At 50.9% G+C, this 19564-nt stretch overlaps 1 protein-coding gene across 6 annotated transcripts in view; it reads left to right on the forward strand.

Moving 5' to 3' along the window:
- The window catches only part of UBE3B (ubiquitin protein ligase E3B), a 53147-nt gene that overhangs the window by 22145 nt on the left and 11438 nt on the right, over positions 1-19564 (forward strand). For all 6 annotated transcript variants that reach the window (XM_059408639.1, XM_059408638.1, XM_059408641.1 and 3 more), the window contains 9 exons: positions 660-827; positions 4284-4455; positions 6257-6375; positions 6986-7100; positions 7755-7854; positions 12420-12539; positions 16483-16659; positions 16774-16884; positions 19254-19391. In XM_059408639.1, the coding sequence (XP_059264622.1) occupies positions 660-827; positions 4284-4455; positions 6257-6375; positions 6986-7100; positions 7755-7854; positions 12420-12539; positions 16483-16659; positions 16774-16884; positions 19254-19391 (1220 nt within the window). The remainder of the gene's footprint in view (positions 1-659; positions 828-4283; positions 4456-6256; positions 6376-6985; positions 7101-7754; positions 7855-12419; positions 12540-16482; positions 16660-16773; positions 16885-19253; positions 19392-19564) is intronic.

A 19564-nucleotide genomic window follows, 5' to 3' on the forward strand; every position in this document is an offset into this window, starting at 1 on the left:
TCATAGGTTCTGTGGAAAGGTTTCTTGTTGCCCTCTCTGAGAAAAGTTCAGGAAATGCCACTAACACGGAATCCGGTGGAGTCACCTGCCTGTGGCAGATTTCCAGGTTCAGGGTGACTTTTCTTCCAGTGTGGCACAGAGCCCCATCGTGCAGCTGTCCCTGAGCAGGAGCTCAGTGTCCCTTCATCAGGATGGAAATGTAAACAGGAAGGTCTAAAACTGAAGTCGAGTACAACCCAAACCAAGTATCACTACTTGAGTTTGATACTGTTTCCCCCTTAAAGCCCAGAGCCGGGAATCCCCCAGGACCACCCCTACCCCGCTCTGTCTTTGCCCATCTTCCCCCTAATATCATCCTCCAGACTTTTACCCTGTGGTTCTGAGGTCAGGTGGCCTAGTGAAAGAATCCCGTGTGGGAGTCAAATAGGCCTGGCTTGGTCTGAGATATTTTCTGGTGTTCTGAAGAGGTCTCTGGGTTGCACCTAAAAGCCTATTGTTAATGGTTTTTTCATTTATCCCAGAGCAAGGACTTGAGTCAGAGCAGCCGCCCCACTGTCCAGCCCTGCCTGTAAATCACTTTATTGAAATGCTCTTTGCAGAGTAAAACCAGGCAGATGGCTGAACGTCTGCTCACACATTCCTTCTCCTCTCCATGCCAGATCTCCTGAAGCGTGCGTTTCAGAAGTCTGCGTCCGTTCGGAATATTCTCAGGCCTGTTGGGGGTAAGCGTGTGGACTCTGCAGAGGTCCAGAAGGTCTGCAACATCTGTGTCCTCTACCAGACCTCGCTCACGACTCTGACCCAGATCCGCCTGCAGATACTCACAGGTGTGCAGTCCTGGGGCGTCTTCGTCCATCTCTGACATTTGGTGGATGATTGTTCTTAGAAAAAGCGGATTTTCTTCCGGCTTTCTTGGCTTGGAAGATCGGTTTTTGAAGGAGGGTATTTTGAGCTGTTCTTCTTAGAGGCTGATACACCTCCGTTAAATGGCTCATACTGACCTCCGTCCCAGCGCTACCAGTTCATTCCTGTGACCTGGCTTGTATTTCCATGCATTTGCTTTTGGAAGGTAGCACTTTTTCTGAATGAAAAACTGGAAAAGACAAGAAAGAAGAAAACTTAGACCATGTTTGATCCTGTAGGCCAAGGATAACCACCTGTTTTTGAGTGTACCCCATCCACATATACTTATGTTTAGATGAAAATGCGTAGTTTTACCCTTCCCTTTCTGTTCATCACTTTAGAAGCATGTTATCATTGTGAGCAGTTCTTCCAGAATTCCATTTTTGTTGACCTCATAGTTGACCATCACTTGGATGGGCCTGTTGTTTTCCTTCTTAGCTGAGCAAGGAAGAAGGTCGTTTGTGTCATGAACACAGAGTTTGGGCATTTGGGGCTTCCCACTGCCGTAAAGGACTTGTTCATATGAACAGTATGGCGAAGGACAGAAAGTCTGTAGGCCATAAAGCTGTCGACTACATAAAGGGTTAAAGCCACTACTTCTGTCTTTCACACGTACTTGTTCATCTTCAGACATTAATAGAGCACCTGTCTGTGCCAGGCCCTGAGAGTGAAGAGGTGACTAAGACAGCTAGGGTCCCTTTCCCAAGAGGATTCTAAGAGTGGGAAGGTGAGCTATAGGCAAGGGAATAGAGTATTTACCTTTTTTTACTTTTTTTAGAATTCTTTCTGCTCTGTGACCACAGAAGTAAGGAGACAGTGCGGACTTGGATTAGAGGAGGCTTTCCCAGCCTCAGCACTGCTGACATCTTAGGCCTGGTACTTCTTTGCTGTGGAGGCCATCTTGTCCACTACAGGGTAGTGGCCCCTACTCCGAGATGCCAGTAGTGCTTCCCCCTCCCCAGCTGTGCCAGCCCTGCTGGTCTCCAAACACTGACAGGTGCCGCCTGGGGGCAGCATGGTCTCTGGTTGAATAGCACAGGCTTGGTGTGGTGAGGCTGGAAGCAGGAGCCTTGGCATATGTTTTAGAGGTTGTGTGTCTGCAGGTCTGACGGGTACATTGGAGTTGGAGGAGTAAAGGCTAAAGGCTTCAAAGATGAGGCCAGAGTGTTGGCCCAAGCAGCCTTCCTGGATGGTGGTACCATCTGCTAAGCTGGAGACAACCAGCTGGGGGTGGGGCTGGTGGGGAAACACGAGTTCTGTTCTGCTCTGAGAAGCGTGAGGTGCCACACAGGCACGTGAGTGTACTGTGGGTACAGACAAAGGAGTGTCATGTAAAGCCTTGGGCCCAGGGCAGGCTCCATCAGGAGAATTCAGAAAGAGATGAATAGGGTCCCGGACCAGGCCTGGCACCCCAGCACCCACTGTGAGGATTTGAGAAGCATATTAAAGTGACATGACTTTGAGTTTATGGCCTGTGCTCAGCATTTTAAGGTGACCACAAATTCAAGCGTCCCCTATTCCTTTGAGAGCACGCAGAAAGAAGTTTTCCTGGCTAACTTGAAAATCTGTCCTTTCAAGAAGGAGATGAACTAGTATAAACTGTTTGTAGACTATTCGGTGTGTCCATCAGCATGCAAAGCAGATTGTAGAAGATAATACACTTCTTTGCTCATGCTCCTCACATGCACTTGGTGGCCCAGAGTCACATGCTGCTTCCTGGCAGAGCTCTCCAGAGCCCTGCATCTTCGCTTCTGCTGGAGTTGCCCCCAGAAGCAGTGCTGGTTGGATCTGTGTCCGGGGCTGGCAATGAGTATTTTCATCCACGCCTCGAGGACCGTTCACATAATGTGAGAGTAGTTCTTCCTGATTGTCCCATGGGAGCATATTCGTGGTCTCCACGGTTTAACTACTCACTCTGTTTCTCTCTTAATCTATTTCTAAATTGTGAGGCTTCTGCATTCTTCTTTCTTTTTGGTTTCTGCATTTTGTAACCACATTCTGCGACCTTGAAAATGTGGGCTCAAACCGTTAGGAATAATAACTAAGTGGGTGTTCCGTTTCTTTGCCTCCTCTGTGGCTCCTTCCTGCCTCCCTAGTCTAAGCGTTTATACCAGCATTGACTGAGTCTGTCATTGTGCCCTTGCTGCAGGCAGATATATCTTCCCCAAGCAGTTCTTTTTCACGATTAAGTAATTCAAGAATGCTCTGTAAAATGAGAGGTATTCTAAGGACTCAAATATGAGGAGTAATTTGAGGCACACACCTGACTGCGTGTTCAGAGACATGTGGAAGTTTAGAGCCAGGCTCTCTGAATCAGTAGCTATATTAACAGACTTAAAATGTAACAGCGATGTAGCCTGTGTGTCTGAGGCCTTGAGGCCATCAGGAAACAGACCTAAAATGTCTTCTGCTTCACCCAGGTTTAAGTATTCTTGTGACACTTCACAGGATCTCTGCTACCGTCTTTCCTTACTCTCCCATTTTTAGCAGAAATAGAATAATAGAAGTAGAGGAGAGGAAAGCTTTGCTAAATACAGATGAACCTAAAAGATGGTTTAAAGCAGGGTCTGCAAACTGTAGCCTGGATACCAACTGCGGCCCACCACTTAGTTTTTTGTAAATGAAGTTTTATTGGAATACAGTCTCATCCATTCATTTACATATCGTCTGTGGCTGCTTTTGTGCTACACTGGTAGCTTGCAGTAGTGTGACAGGGTGCTAGCCCAGGCCCACACAGGCTAAAAAATACTTAGTTTCCAGTCCTTTCCAGGAAAAATTTGCTGATCCCTGATTTTTTTTAAAAATATTTTATTTATTCATCTGACAGAGATCACAAGTAGGCACAGAGGCAGGCAGCAAGAGAGAAAGGGAAGCAGGGTCCCTGCCGAGCAGAGAGCCTGCAGTGGGGCTCGATCCCAGTACTCTGGGATCATGACCTGAGCTAAAGCAGAGGCTTTAACCCACTGAGCCACCCAGGCACCCCCTGATCCCTGATTTAAAATAAAAACACAGAGTCATACAGACATGGGTTCTCTTCTTAGCTTGGTTGGTTGGTTTGGGCTAATTACTTAACCTCTCCCTGCTTCAGTTTTTGTTTTTTTTTTTTTCTTCTTTTATAAAATGGAGGTAACATTGGGTTTCACAAGATAGAAAGGAGATAATGCATGCAGAGTACTTAGATCGACATTTGAAACCTAGAAAGCACCCATGAAATGTTAGCTATTACTGTGATCATTATTCTCGTGGTGATAATGATTTTCTTTTGTGCACATTTAATGTCCACTGAGAAGGATAAGTGTTTTGTTCCCCCAGTGGGTAGGAGAAACTGTGGACCAAGTAGAGCCCCCACCTGAAGCTTGGGTTTCTCTGTCCTTTTCCAGGTCTCACTTACCTTGATGACCTGCTCCCCAAACTGTGGGCGTTTATCTGTGAGCTGGGGCCCCACGGAGGGTTAAAGCTCTTCTTGGAATGCCTCAGCAATGACACTGAAGAGTCCAAGCAGCTCTTGGCCATGCTGATGCTGTTCTGTGACTGCTCCCGGCACCTCATCACGTAGGTTGACTGCTGTGGGGCTCCATTCCTTTCCTAGAATGTGGAGAAGCCAAATCACAGCATCAGTAAGGAAGCTGCTGCTGATGTGGTTATCGCCATCGTTCAGACCCCTGTGGCAGGGTCATTAGGAAAGTTAGAGCAGAAAACATTTACAGTACAAGGTGGGCCAGCACATAACGGGGTTCAGCAGTTCTTAGTTCCCATCCTTCTAGTGGATGACCCAGACCCCTTCTGGGTCTCTCAGGCTGGGTTCAAGTCACACCTCCACCATTTCCTCATGGGTTAGGTAGTTCCCTGGAAGATTCCAGAGCCAGGGAGCTGGGAGGCAAATCCTGGGTCTGCCACTTCCTGAGACATCTTGGGCAAGCGGCCTCGCCTCTGTGAGCCTCCATTTTCTCATCCATAGATGGGAACAACAGTAGCCTATACCACTTAGCCGTGTGGTAAGGATTGAAAGAGGTAACAACACAAAGTGCTAGGCAGAATCCCCGACACACAGGAAGGGCTGTGATGCTTATTATTCTCAAGCTGACCCTGGGCAAGTTGCTTAACTTCCCTGAGCTTCAGTTTCCTTTCGTAAAATGGGAATAATGTTAGCAACCTGATAGGGAATAAATGAGAAAAAGAACGTCAAGTACTCAGGTACAGTGCCTGGGACAGAGCGGGGAAATAGCAAATGTGAGTCCCATTAAGTTCCTTTGTTTTTTTGTTTTTTGTTTTTTTTTTTTTAAGATTTTATTTATTTATTTGACAGAAATCACAAGTAGACGGAGAGGCAGGCAGAGAGAGAGAGAGGGAAGCAGGCTCCCTGCCAAGCAGAGAGCCCGATGCGGGGCTCGATCCCAGGACCCTGAGATCATGACCTGAGCCAAAGGCTGTGGCTTAACCCACTGAGCCACCCAGGCGCCCAGTTCCTATGTTTTTTAAGCTTGTGTGTCTACTTGTGTGTTTAGTACTTTTTTAATACCACGTTTTCCCAGAGGTTGGTAAAGAATTAAAAGAGAGAAGGGGCCCCAGACAGTTTTGTCCAGGGTAGAAGACATTGGTCGTTAGGAGATCAGGAATTGGAGGTGGCAGACTGGCTAAGAGTCATGGAGGGAGGGGCTTGGTGAGCTGTTGGAGGCGGGCTCAGGGCTCTGTGACTGCAGCTGAAGACAGCCTGAATGACTGGGTCCAGCATGATCTGAGAGTGAGTCATGTTCTAAAGCAAATGAAGCAGTCTTGGGAAATTTTCACATAGAGCTGTATCTTAAATGGCTCATTTCCTCACATGTTCTATTAAGCATTCATTCATTCTTTCATAAATATTTTTGTTTATGTGGCTGTTGTGGATGCAGAGGAATGTTCCACAGCTCTCCCCTCAGTAGACCCAGACTCTCAATCAAGAGTCCTCAAATAGGCATGAGTTCAGGCAGGAATTAAGGGTGTCACAGTTGGATCCTTATAAATAAGAAAGATACCAAGGAGAGCTTCTGTTTTTCTGTCTCAATTATAGTTTTTAAAATTTTTACTACGGACAATGCAAATAAATAAAAAGTGGAGGAAATAGTAGAAGGAATCCCCACCTACCCATCCGCAGTGGTCAGCACTCAGTCACCTCTGCTTCCCTGCCACCCCCACAGGCTCTCCCCTCCACTTTATCCTGAAGCAGATCCTACACATCCTGTCATGTTAGCTCTAAATTTTATCTGAAAGATAAAGTTTATTTCTTGAGCTAATTTTTTTCTCGTAAGAGGTAGAGATTTCCTATTTTCCCCCCCTTTGCTCCGTGGGAAGCTGACTAATTTTCTATCTGATTTAGGATTCTTGACGACATTGAAGTTTATGAAGAACAGATTTCATTCAAACTGGAAGAGCTGGTCACCATCTCCTCTTTCCTGAACTCCTTTGTCTTTAAGATGATCTGGGATGGAATCGTAGGTGAGGTGAAGAAGCCGGCAGTCATTTCAGTGGTGCTACACTCGCACTCGCAGGGACGCTGCAGTCTGTACCACCAACTGATTCTCAGTTTTATTGCCCATCACAGCAAATTGGAAAGGCTTATTTATTCACGTAATTGGAAGTTTTACTTCTTCACTCTATGTGAAGGTCATCTTAGATCTCTCCTCAGCATGTATGTGTATGTGTAGAGGATTACTGATGCCAAGATTTCGCCCTGCCTCTCCTTTTGCTCCTTCGAATTAGTTTCCATGATGTGTCAGGGCACACCTCAAACCAGAGCTTCCCTCCAGAAGTGCTGGCAAGTTGTTCAGTACAAAGCTTCTTAGGTTAAAAGGGTCTTTGGATCACCGGCTAGTGGGAGGCAGCATGAGTGATTGTGTCTGAGATACCCAGGTCCTGCAGACTCCTAGAACATACCCAGGGCACCTTTTAGTTTGTTGCTGCTGCGTGAAATCCAGAGTAAAGGAGATGAGGACCTTGGTGGGGCCTGGTGACGGGCAGAGATGAGAAGCTGTCCTCCTGGCGCCCCCCCCCCCACCAGCTCTGACCAGCTCTGGGTGTGCGGCTCCCCCATTCGTTTACCCCACAGAGAACGCCAAGGGGGAGACCTTGGAGCTGTTCCAGTCCGTGCACGGGTGGCTGATGGTGCTTTATGAGCGGGACTGCCGGCGTCGCTTCGCCCCTGAGGACCACTGGCTGCGCAAGTGAGGAGCAGGGCACAGAAGGGGGGGTTCACAAAAGCCAGAGTCCCCTCTGTCACACTCCGCATTCATGCTCCGAGGCTGGGGAGCGTTCATCCCTCCTGCATGCCCTGTCCTCCTGGGGGACAGACGCCCAGCAGTCACATCTGTGAGGACATGTGGATGCTGAGGGTGATGAGAGCGTATTCATGGTGACAGAGCTGGGTCCCATTTCGCAAATGGGGAGCAAGTTCTGGCTGAGCTGAGCAGCAGGTTGCGATAGTTCAGCGGTGGTTTATCAGCAGAATGAGCCGGACAAAACAGCTAGCTTTCTCAGGGATGGGGTGGGGAAATGCTCTTGCACAACTAAACGTAAGATGACTGCAATTTTTTATTAATGATATGTCCACTCTGAGGTTGTGGCACTAGAGTGGGGTCTAGCAGATGCTTCCAGTAAAGAGCCAGACAGTAAACATTTCAGGCTTAGCAGACCAGATGGTCTTTTGCAAGTGCTCTGCTGTGCTGTTGTAGCATGAAAGCAGCCAGAGACCGTACATAGTGGTCATGTTCCATGGAAGTGGATTTACAGAAATAGCAGCAGGCTATGGTTGGCCACTCCTGCACTAGAGAATGGTTTCCGTGTTGTAATAACCCCAAACCCATGCCTTTCCTCTGAAGGGATCTCAAACCTAGCGTGCTCTTCCAAGAACTGGACAAGGACCGGAAACGGGCCCAGCTGATCCTGCAGTATATCCCGCATGTCATTCCCCACAAAAACGTGAGTTGCTTTCAGAGCTGGGCTTCTGAGCATCTTTCTGTCCCACCACATGGCACCTGACCTGCCCTTGCTATAGCAGTTGGAGAGAAAGACATGAGCTCACTCACTTAGCAGATGCAAACGGGGATTGATCTCCTGCTACATCAGGTTGTTAAGCCAAGTACAGAGACTGAAGACTGTGGGAACTAGCAGTTCATGCAGGTGGGGTGTGTGTTGCAGGGATGGATGCTGCGGGGCCCAGTCAAGGGGACCTGCCCCAGCTGGGAATGGGGGAAGGGAGTCAGGAGAAGCTTCCAGAGGCAGAAGCAGGCAGTAGTTAAAGGCCTGGGTGATCGAGCATTGGTGCTTCTGGAGGGCTCGCCATGTGGTCTGGCTGCGGAGAACACCAAGGGGTACCAGGAAGCTGAGGAGGTTTATAGGAGTTGATACTGGAAGGTCTTTGCGAACCAAGGGTGGGAGTGTGGATTTTGGTTGGACTCATTGGAGTGTTTTCAGCTTTAGGGGCCCCTGGTCAGACCAGGGAGAGAGTTTTAGAGAGCTTTAGAGAGTTCCTTCTGGCCGTAGGATAGAGGACTGGCCAGGGGCAGAGGAAAGACCATAGAATCATGAGAATGAAGACATTCAAAGGAGAGAGGAGATGGATTTCAGATGGTGGGCATGTTTCTGGCCTGGGCTCGGGGGCACTTGTTGGCATCATTTCCTGGGGTAGGAGAACAGGCAAGAGCAGGTCTGGGCAGTGCCAGTGAGGTCAGCTTTGAGTAGGCAACAGGCAAGGCGTCCGCAGCTCCTCGAGGCCATTGTGCAACGGAGCTGGAGAGACACTCCGCATGTGGACAGCGCCCACATCTGGCCGCATCCATGGCCGTGGACAGGATGGTCAGGGAGCCAGAGGGAGCGAGATGACCAGGGACCTGTCCTTGAGAGTGCCAGCACAAGGAGAGGACTAACAAGAGGAAGGACACCAGCAACGTGGTGTCCCAGGCTCAAGGAACGTGAGACGCTCGGGAAGGATGGGGTCCTGTGGTGAGAGTGTCGGGAAGCAAGGGTAGGCACCACCCCATCTCTGGTCCGTAGTGACGCTCCAGAAATGTCTGCTGGACGCTGCATACGGGGTTCACTGAGAGGAGGCTCCTGCAGGTCTTCCTGTGTCTTTCTTTCCTTTCCTTCTTTTTTGACAGGACATTTCTAGAAAACAGCACAGGTCACATTTTTGTAAATGTGAACATTTATTCACCTTATTTTTCAGAGCTACTTACTCCTCATTGCTCTCTGATATTGTTTTGACCTTGACGTTAATACTCGCAATTGCTGCTGTTCGTTCTCCCTCGAGGAGCGATACACAGACAGATGTGGCTATTTAAATTGTTATTGCACTTGACAGCAGAACCTCTCAGAAATGAAGGGATTGCGTGGAGATAACTTAGTGAAACGTGTCTCCCACCCCCCCTGCACCCCCCACCCCCACCGAGGGAGGCCCTGACAGTAGCCCTGACTTTGCCTCAGATGGACCCCCTGCAGCCTGGCAGAGCCAGCCGTGCTGTTGCTTTACTCTGCCCAGTGATGGAACGTTCTTCCTCACCTGAAGCTGAGTGATTTCTCTGTACCATCTACCCTTTGGTTCTTGAACAGCCACTGACAGTGGAATCTAAATCTTCTGAGATGCACAGATGACTCGTTTGCCCTCTGGGTCTTCTGTGTTCTGAGGATTCTGAGGAATCACCCCCTTCTGCAATCACTCTGCAAGTGGCTTCAAGGCCTTCATCTCCAGGCCCTTGTCCACTGTGGTGCAGTCCGGCTGCAGACACAACACCTCGCGCTGGGCCTCCGTGCCTGCAGAGTCAGCCCTGGACCATGGCATTCCCTTATCATGCAGCCTAGGAATCCGCTCCGTGTCTCTGCAGTTCACAGATGGCATCCCTGCGTGCCCCTGGGTTGTCACAGGGCAGTTTACATTTTTGAGAGGAGCACAGTGAAATCTGTTGGCCACTCTGTGAAGTACCAGCTTGAGCTCACATTGTCAGCCTTTCACTTGAGGATGTCCTATTTGCTAAGCTGGGTTTTAAAAAGGTTAACTAAATTTGTTAATTTCAGTGTACCTGTATTTTTAAGAAGCAGCTACTAAACCCTTAGCATACACTTACTTTTTTTTAAAAGGTTTTATTTATTCATTTGAGAGAGAGAAAAAGCACAAGCAGAGGGAAGAGGGGCAGAGAGAGAGGGACAAGTCATGCTACCTACTGAGCAGGGAACTAGAGATGGGACTCGATCCCAGGGCCCTGAGATCATGATCTGAGCTGAAGGCGGACGTTTAACCAACTGAGCCACCCAGGCGCCCCGTGCACACAAACACATTCAGTGATTTAGGACCCTAGCCACCTTATAAATGGCTCTGTATTTCTTTAGACCTAGGAATGCCGTGCAAGTCCTTACTGAGCCCTTGGGGTTGCTGAAAGCAAGAAGCCTGGGGACCTCTGAGATTAGTTGGCATGACTTGGGGGCTATAATCTAATCCTTGCTGTGCTTTTGCTTTGGGGAGTTTTGCTGAAGATTGCCATCAGGGTTTTTGCTTGGTTCATGAACTCTTTCTTTCCCATCTCTTGGGACTGGACCTTTCCTGGCCCCTGGCCCCTGTCCTGATCCCATGATGGCCTGGACAGGTCCAGAAGGGCATCTGTGGCTCAGTATATCACAGGGTGTCCTCTTCTGATGAGGCGTATACTGCCCTTACGCTGACACGTCTTGCTGGAATGCACAGGGCAATAGGGTCTCCCCAGTCACTATGGCATTTGCTCTAAATGCCAAACCCTCCCTGTTCTTGATCTCACTCGAGTGGGTGGCTCACAACGCTGTTCTTGCTTCCCTTAACGTTTTTGAAGGCCTCAACTCTGCCTGGTTCACATACACAGCACTTCATTCTCTGTGCCGTCTTACGTAGCTTCTACTCATCTGTGTGATTCATCTCCCCATTGGGACTTGAGTCCTTCCTCTACTGTTTGTGCCTAAAAGGCCTAATGCCCTGTGGGGTGGGCAGGGCATTAGGTAGCCCATCACACCCTGTGGTGTGATGAGCTATGTGTGGGTCCTGGGTTTGAATCTGGCTCCTTTGTCCACCAGCTCTGGGACCTTGGGTGAGTGAGTCCGTTTCTTCATCTGCACAGTGGGTCCTTTCCCAGACGTCTCCTGTGGTTGCTGAGGCCTCAGCCCCTTGAGCCCTGCTTACAGTTGCCCGCAACTGTTTTCCACACCCCATGGAAATCAGGACCTTGTCCGGGGATTCCTGGGCGACGGGCAGTCCCTCAGCCACCTCTGCACTTCTGTTTCCGTATATGAGGTCTCTGCCCCTTACTGGGTTGACCCAGATGGGAAGCTCGTCTTCTGCCTCATGTGCAGGTGATCGTTCTATAGATTTGGGGGCAGAGGAAGCGGTTGTGCCCCACAGCTCACAAGTGAAAGACCTGTTTTGGAAGTCAGCAGTCCTCCGGCACAGATGGGACAGGCGACAGTGGCCTTCACCCCATCATAGCTGCCCTCACTGTCACTCAGTCTGTTCTTCCCCTCCATGTTGTCCTGGAAACCCTGGATCTTCTGGTACTACTCTGAGCACTTCAGTCCTTGTTTCAGGACTCGCTGACCAGCCGCATCACACTGCTCTGCTGAGAAGTAGTTCCTCTGCTAAATAACCTTCCTCCTCCCTGGGAGGCCATTCCTGCTACAGCTATATTTATTTCATGGCCAGTTAAATGATCAAATGGGAACGCACTAGCCTCCCCTGTATACAGTTAATCCTTATTACCATTGTTACTGTTCTGACTGTCCTGTTTGTATTTAACAAAGCTTTTGACTTTGGAGGGGATTCTCATTTAAAAAAATAACAACAGAGCAGTCTTTGGATTTATTTCTTCATTCAGCTGACATCATCTGAGTGCTTTTACAGCAGTGATTCTCATATTTGGGATGGGGCAGAGGATCGTACTCTCCTACAAGGGGCTTTTCAGGGTCTTGACCATGGCGGGAGAGAGGGTTCTTCTCTAACAGTGACTGAGAAATGTTACTGGGTAGGGGTGGGGGGTGGGTGGGCTTTTGGTGTGCTTGAGGTCAAAGACCTTTATTCTGTGGGATCATTTCTTTTTTAAACTTCTGACAGTGAAAAGAATTATCTTTGAAATGTTTCTGTTTTGCAACCCATGACGTTGATGTCCTTTAAAGCAAACACAGCTCTGTAAAGCACCCTGGGTGACCTGTCCTGCTGCCAGGTTTTTGTAGTGGTTTATCAACTGAATGAGAACGATGTTCTCTCAGACCATTGTTACATGGACTCTGGCTGCAGCCAGACTGTTCATTCTGTGACCTTTCTTCCTTGGCATGTATTTAGCTATAATTTCTAATTCCCCAGATTTGGGGGGAACGTCTACTATTCTCCCAAGACACTCCTAACCTGCAGCACTTGTCAGAGAGTCTCATTCTGCTTGCCTCTTACATGACTGGTTTCACTAATCTTGTACAGCATGTCTTCGGGAATCATCATTTGTTGACCCAGTTTCTGGTCTCACCTTTGCTCATTTCAGAGAGTTCTCCTGTTTCGAAACATGGTCACCAAGGAGAAGGAGAAGCTAGGGCTCGTGGAGACCAGCTCAGCCTCTCCCCACGTCACTCACATCACTATCCGACGGTCCCGGATGCTGGAGGTGAGAAGCCCATCCAGAGAGGTGGACTTTTCAGTGCATGATCTGTTGCCTCCAACCATTCTTGTCACTCCTTGATCTGATAGCACTGAAGTCAAGGCTTGGGGTTGGAATGGGGCCATTGGTCCTGTCATGTGCTCTGGAGAGCTGCCTGATTAAACGTGACCTCAGTGCTGGGGACCCACAGTATGGTATTTCCCTGCCTTTTCCCCATGAGGGCCCCAGGGCTGGAACATCAGACACTGTGCTCTTTGCACTGAGGACAGGAAGTGCTGCATGTGGGCATTCTCATGTCTGTGCAAACTCCCTTGTCCCTGGGAGACATCTTGCCCAGACTCCCAACCGTGAATAGGGGGCTGGAGTGTAGGTATCAAGTTTACTGAGTCATGGTGCGTGGGGGGGGGTGCGTTTACTGCATAGCCAGGAGTTCTTCGTAGATGGGAACTTCAGAGAAACAGGGAAGTGGCCTGCCTCAGCCAAACCCAGTGTCCAGTGTGACCCGCCTGTGACAGGTCCCTGTCTTCAGAACGCTTTACCTCTGTATGTCAGAAAGTCCTAATAACCGAATGAATTTGTCAACACGACACTGGCTACCATCTCCTGGAATGTCATTACAGTAAATGTGTGTGCCTGTGAGGTTACCATGAGCCATTTCCCACCCCACCCCCCAGGGTTGTGCAGTGTGGAGCCCGCCCAAATGTGCTGACCCTGCTGGTGGTCGAATTGGTGACTGAACCCCAAGTCCACATGTCCAGGAGAGGCTGGACTTGATATAGTTGCTCCTGCTTGCTCTTTGGACCTTCTCTCTGGCTCTAGCCACAGCCCCTCATCAGCACATTTTGCGGCATAGGGCAGTCGTGGGATCCCAGGATGGCACGTGGCCACGTGGCCACATAGCCAGACACCAGCAAATGGCACTGGCAGCAGCCCTTCCTCCCCCTCCCCCACAATTTCATTTACCCCTTGGGGCATTCACACTCCTTCGCTAGAGAACTGCTTTTAGTTCCCCTGAACCTTGGTGACTGACACAGGGGTCTGCTGGGGAGAGGCAGCGTTTGGTAACCAAAGTTTCTGACATTCTTAAAGGTAGAGAGAAGAGATTTAAGTGCCTCCAGGGACCCTGCTGGTCATGGGAATGGGTCAGGCTGGCTGAGTGTGTCCGTGCAGGAGCATCTCGTTTGCACCCTGAGCAATACGACTTGCACTGCTCCCTCCTGCTTTTCTTGAAACACAGCCTCAATTTAGGTAACTGCTTAAGGAAGAGCCCTGCTCGTGAGCCGGCCGATGACACCTGACATCCAGCCTCAGGGCTGGCGAGCAGTAGAGAGGGCTGGGCAGCTGGGGAACTCGTGCCCCCTCCAAAAAGACCACCTGCTCCTCCTGTCCCTTACGGTCCCCAGTCCCTCTCAGACGTGGCCGGCACCAACAGGAAGGCTGGGGTGGCAGAGATGGGTGTGTGTCCTGAGAGTGACGGAGTCTCTGGCTCCCTCCTCAAGTGTCGCTGCTTGTGGGAGACTCACCGCATGTCCCAGTTACCCCGGGCCTGCTTCCTCAAACACAGCCCTCAGGGGGTGTCGGTCTGTTCCTGGCTGGCCAAGTCTGCTTTTTTTTTTTTTTTTAATATTCCCTTAGAGTATATCTTGTCATGAAACAGATTACTGTTGTTCCTTTTGAACTAGGAAGGGGAGAGGGTCACATACTCAGTTGCCCTAGTTCTCGTCACGTGCTGGTTTGGTTGTGAGAGGGGAGCCCAGTGGCATTTGCTTGTTTTGGACACAAGGGGGCATCAAAAAACTGATCTTAGACACTCCTGTGCAATTCTGGCCTTCTATCCAGTCTCCTTCTCTGTGGTTTCACTGAAGGTGGTGCTTCTGCACTGTCCGTGCAGGTGTTAGTCTGAAGTCTTGCAGGAAGGCTTTCCCTCACAGAGAGTGAACTGGGGCTGGGACCCTAGCATCTCAGGACCGGGAGGAACCATAAACCATCCTCTGCCCAGCTCTGTCCCTGCAGTCACAGGCGGAACTGGGATTCACAGTCACGCTCACGGAGGTCTCAGTGGGAGAGCTGGGCTCTCATGAACCAGTCTCATTCCCAGGTCAGAGTCACTGCCTCTGCTCTTTGAGTGCAGGATACCCTCCTCCCACTCACCTTTCAAAAGGAAGAATGCAGATCCAGTTCTTGTGTACTGACACTCGTGCCCAGAGGGCGCAGCAGGCAATTTTGTCAGAGGAAGCAGCTGGCACATTGTGCCCTACAGCTCTTCAAAGAAAAGGCCAGCATGGGGCTGATAAAGAAGAAGTAGGATTCGACTCCAGTGAACATTCCTTAAGCACCTGCCTTGCATGTGGCCACGTGCTAAGTGCTTGCACGTAACACCATCTCATTTAATCAGCGTGATCCTGGCACCCCTGCAAACATGAAGTCAGCTTAGCGAGGCATCATCTCAGAGCAGAATGGAGGAAATCTGCAGGCAAGCAAGAACGTGCTGGAATTCTCCACCCATCCACGACTCTATGCCAGGATAATTACCATAAATGCAGGCAGAACGGTTTAACCATTCTGCTGCAGCTGCATGCTGACTTCCTGTGTTCTGTTGCTTTTCCTCTCACTCAGTGCTTCTCAGGCTTCCACTTCTCAAGTGCTTCTCGGGACTGCGCACCCAAAGCCTCAGCCTTCCAGAGTTCGTTATTATGGGCTCTCCACTTGGGAGCTTAACCCCAGGATAAGATCAGAAGCTACCAGGGACAGTCCTTTGCATTACGAGGGGAATATGATGAGCAGCAAGGCGGCAAGAGTTCCCCAAAGCAGTTCTTGGCATTCTGGCCCCGTGTGCTTAGTGATAAGGGACCAGGCCGGCAGGCAGGTGGCTGCCGTGAAGATGGTCTGTCTTGTGTTAGCAGAATGTCTGATGGCACCACGGCCGTGACTGGAAGGGAGACCCATGGGCGGCCTCAGTGGGGTATTGCAGTGGATTTCTTCCTTACATGACAGTATCTAAAGAGCTCAGTTGTACCCCCAAGATAGAGCCTCTTGTCTTGGACCAGAAGGCTCTTCCCTGGCCACGGTCTTGTTCAGCACTGCTTCTGACAGTCACTCCTCGAAAACAAAAACCTAAACTAAGCTTGCTGATGCCAGGAACACATTAGGTGACAGAACCAGGAGCCCGAAGACCTCAACAGATTAGAATCAGGAGGCGCACTAAACAAGATAATGGAGTTCAAGAACACTAAAGTCGCATCCTAGAGTTCTGTGTGGATGGCTGCGTGCCTTGCGGGCTGGCTGCTGGCCAGGGGCTGTGCCGGGCTCCTCCCTGCTTCCCCTGCCTCATGTGGACCCAGCATCACTCCCGCACCCTTGTCCCTGCCATCTGTTTGCTCTGCTGCCAACAAAGATCTTTCAGAGAAAGTCCACCACATCTCACCCTGCCTGGACTCTTCTGTGGCCCCCCACTGCCCTGAATTCCTCAGCCTGACTCACCCAGGCTAACTGGGGAAGGCTACCAGGAGTTGACAGGGAGAGGGTATTTTCATTTTTCATCTTACAGGGGTTTGACTGAGTTCAGCTGATTTTTATCATGAGCTAAATAAGCTAGTCTTTGCATTAAAATGGGTGGGGTCTTGTCCCAGTTACTTCTGTCCTTCGACAGCGAAGAGCTTGTCACAGCTCATCTTGTCTGCCTTCCCCACCTCCGTGCTCTGCATTATCTCAGGGCCACCTCCCCTTGCCACAGAGCAGTGGAGTCACATCCCCAAAATGAGTTTCCCTTATAACGGGCTCATTTAAAAGCGGTGAGAACTGCCTGTGCCTGTACCCCACATCCTGACTCCCGTGTTTAGTAATGATGCCAGGAAGGCTAGACACAGGGGAGCCAGAGCCTTGGAGCAGCAGCCTTGAGTTGGGCAGAGGGCCTCCCCCTCCTAACGGGTTGCCATTCTGCCCTCGGCAGGACGGCTACGAGCAGCTCCGGCAGCTCTCCCAGCACGCCATGAAAGGCGTCATCCGCGTGAAGTTTGTCAACGATCTCGGCGTGGATGAGGCAGGTATTGACCAGGACGGTGTCTTCAAGGAGTTCTTGGAGGAAATCATTAAGAGGGTGTTCGACCCGGCGCTCAATCTATTCAAGGTATTTAAGGGGTGCAGGAGCGGGGCTGACAGCAGCCAAAAGCTCAGTGAGGAATGAGAAGCAAAGTGCCAGGCCCGTAGGCTCCCTGCCTCTCTCTGTTCTTCTCCCTTGCAGACAACCAGCGGGGACGAGAGGCTCTACCCCTCGCCCACGTCCTACATTCACGAGAACTACCTGCAACTCTTCGAGTTTGTGGGCAAGATGCTGGGGAAGGCCGTGTACGAGGTATGCACGCGCAGGAGTGTCGCACCAGGAGGGAAAACAAGATGTTAGAAGTCCCAGGAACTTGGTGCATGGTGTCCTGGCTGGGCCCAGGCACATAAAGTCCCTGTCATTGGGATGGAGCCCAAGAAAGAGGACGGGACCCAAGATTACTGAACAGAAACACTGGGTGCTTCCCATGTGCTGTGTCATTTCATCCTCTTGCCCGTCCTGTGGCCTGGCTGCCATTGTCCCATTTACCTGCCGGTGACAGAAGTGAGGCTTCAGGAAGTCACTTGTCTAGAGTATCAGCACTAGTTAAGTGGTAGGACCCAGATTCACATCCAGGCCAGCATGGTCCCATTGTAGGAGGGCAGCATTTTGTGGGGTGTGATAGTCGTTACAGCTGTTTTCTTAAATCCTTTGTTACTGGGGTGAGTGCTTCTGAGCAAGCCACAGGCATCTTGGTGTTGCCTACGAACCAGAGCAGGACAGCAGGTCGAGACCGGTCTTCACTGGCTAGCCAGGAACTGTGCGAGTGTGGCCTGTTTATTTCTGTAGGCCCTGGTTCTTGTCAGAGGAAGTAGGGACAATAAAAGCTATATTATTGGGTTGCCACAGATAGTAAATGAGTTAAGACACCTCCTGTGCTGCCTGGCTCGTCAGTTTCGTGGGGTCAGGGTGGCATGGACTCATGTAGGCAGCAGGAGAGGAGCGGTCCACCCAGCTCCTGATCCCTGTCCACTGCGAGCCAAGCCAGCAGAACTCCCTCCAGGGACGCTTGGTCCCTACCTTAAGGGTCTTGCTCCCCAGGCTGGAAGGAAAGCTGCAGCAGGAGCTTGTGGCCTTCACAGTGGACTCCCAAACTGCCTGAGCAGTACTGCCCCTCACCCGGCACAAATCCTGGGAAAGGCAGAGCCGGTGGCTGGAGCAAATGGAGGGAAGCAGGAAGAGAGGCCATGTGGGGGCAAGCATCTGCATTCTCCGTGTCCGTGGCCTCAGTCTCTGGCCAGGGTGCTGGCAGATGCCCCATCTGCATCCCTGCCCAGGCTCCCTCAGGCTGCCTCCCGCCCTAGATCGGTTGCAGGAGCCTGGGCTCCTTTTCTGTGCTTCTCTTTCCACATCTGCAAAATGGAGACCATCTCTCAGTTCATTCCCATTTAGAAAAGAAATCCCGGGGCGCCTGGGTGGTTCAGTGGTTAAAGCCTCTGCCTTCAGCTCAGGTCATGATCCCAGGGTCCTGGGATCGAGCCCCATATCGGGCTCTCTGCTCAGCGGGGAGCCTGCTTCCCCCTCTCTCTCTGCCTGCCTCTCTGCCTACTTGTGATCTCTGTCTGTCAAATAAATAAATAAAATCTTTAAAAAAAAAAGGAAAAGAAAAGAAATCCCATGAGGATGTCCCTGGCCATATGCCACATTTCTCTTTTAAACATGTAGCTGTAATATGCCCACAAGAGTCAGACCAGTGACTTCTGTGAATGTCCTCCCCTATTCCTCTGGACCCAGCATCTCTCTCCTCCCTCTCCAGCAGTAACAGTGCAGAGAAATTAGGACATGTGAGGAGTAGCATGCATTAACTCACATAACCCTTGCTGTCCTCTGAAACAGGTCATCATCGAGCCTGAGCCCCCGCCCCTTCTAAATCTCTCCGACTTACATGCTTCCCTTCGCCGGGAACGGCCCGCCTCTCCTCCCCGCGCTCCGCAGGGTTCCTTGCTGCATCCCTGCCCCCGTCTTCCTCCTGTGGTCCATGCCCCACGCCAAGTACAACCTGGCACGCCCCTGCCTACAGCTCTCCTGGGGCTCCCCGCTGCCCTCCAGATAGAATTCAGACTCCAGGAGCCTCAGGAGGCCCCTCCAGATCTGGCCCTGATCCCTCCCGTCCCCTCCCTTGCACGCTATGCTGTGTGTGGAGAGCTGTGTTCCCTCCCCGGGGAATCCCTGTGGGGCTGGTACAAGAGGCCTTGTGCTGCTTAGGTCCAGCTTGGATAGGTCTTTATCCTGGAGACATACCCTGTCCTGGATCCAAGGGAGAGCCGATGCTTTGCATTTCTCTCCACCCTGCTCATTTAAATCTTAAAATTGGGAGGCTGTGCCAGTCCCCATTTACAGATTGATGGCCTGCAGCCAGGCAGCAGTGCAGCTGGGGCTGGATCCCTGAGCGGTGCAGCTCCAAAGCCTGTGCCCTTACCTGCTATGCTCTGCTGGCCCCCGTAGGTGCTTGGCAGTGTCCTGTAGTTGGGAGGTACTGGTCTCCAACTCAAAAGTTTAGGAAGCACCCAGCGATGTCCTTGGCACCCTCAGAGCCCCTCTGCAGCCCCAGCCACCCCAACAGGGTCACTGAGATGGGATCCTCCGTGGCAGACAGCAAGCTCCTATCTCCCCTCTCGTAGGGAATTGTGGTGGACGTGCCCTTCGCGTCCTTCTTCCTGAGCCAGCTGCTCGGGCACCACCACAGCGTCTTCTATAGCTCTGTGGATGAGCTGCCTTCGCTGGACTCGGAGTTCTATAAAAACCTCACCTCCATTAAGGTCAGTATGACATGGTGGGTGTAGCTGTCAAGTGAAGGCCTCAGGGTTCCCATGTGGTGGGAGGCGATTTCCTGCTCTGGTGCAGGGGTCACTCTGTAGCTTCTGGAGGCTCCCATGTCCCCTTCTGGGAACTCCTACCTCCTTGCTCACAGTGACGAGCAGCCTTTGCCTTT

The sequence above is a fragment of the Mustela nigripes genome, chromosome 8 (genome assembly GCF_022355385.1).
Source record: "Mustela nigripes isolate SB6536 chromosome 8, MUSNIG.SB6536, whole genome shotgun sequence".
NCBI classification, from domain to species: domain Eukaryota; kingdom Metazoa; phylum Chordata; class Mammalia; order Carnivora; family Mustelidae; genus Mustela; species Mustela nigripes.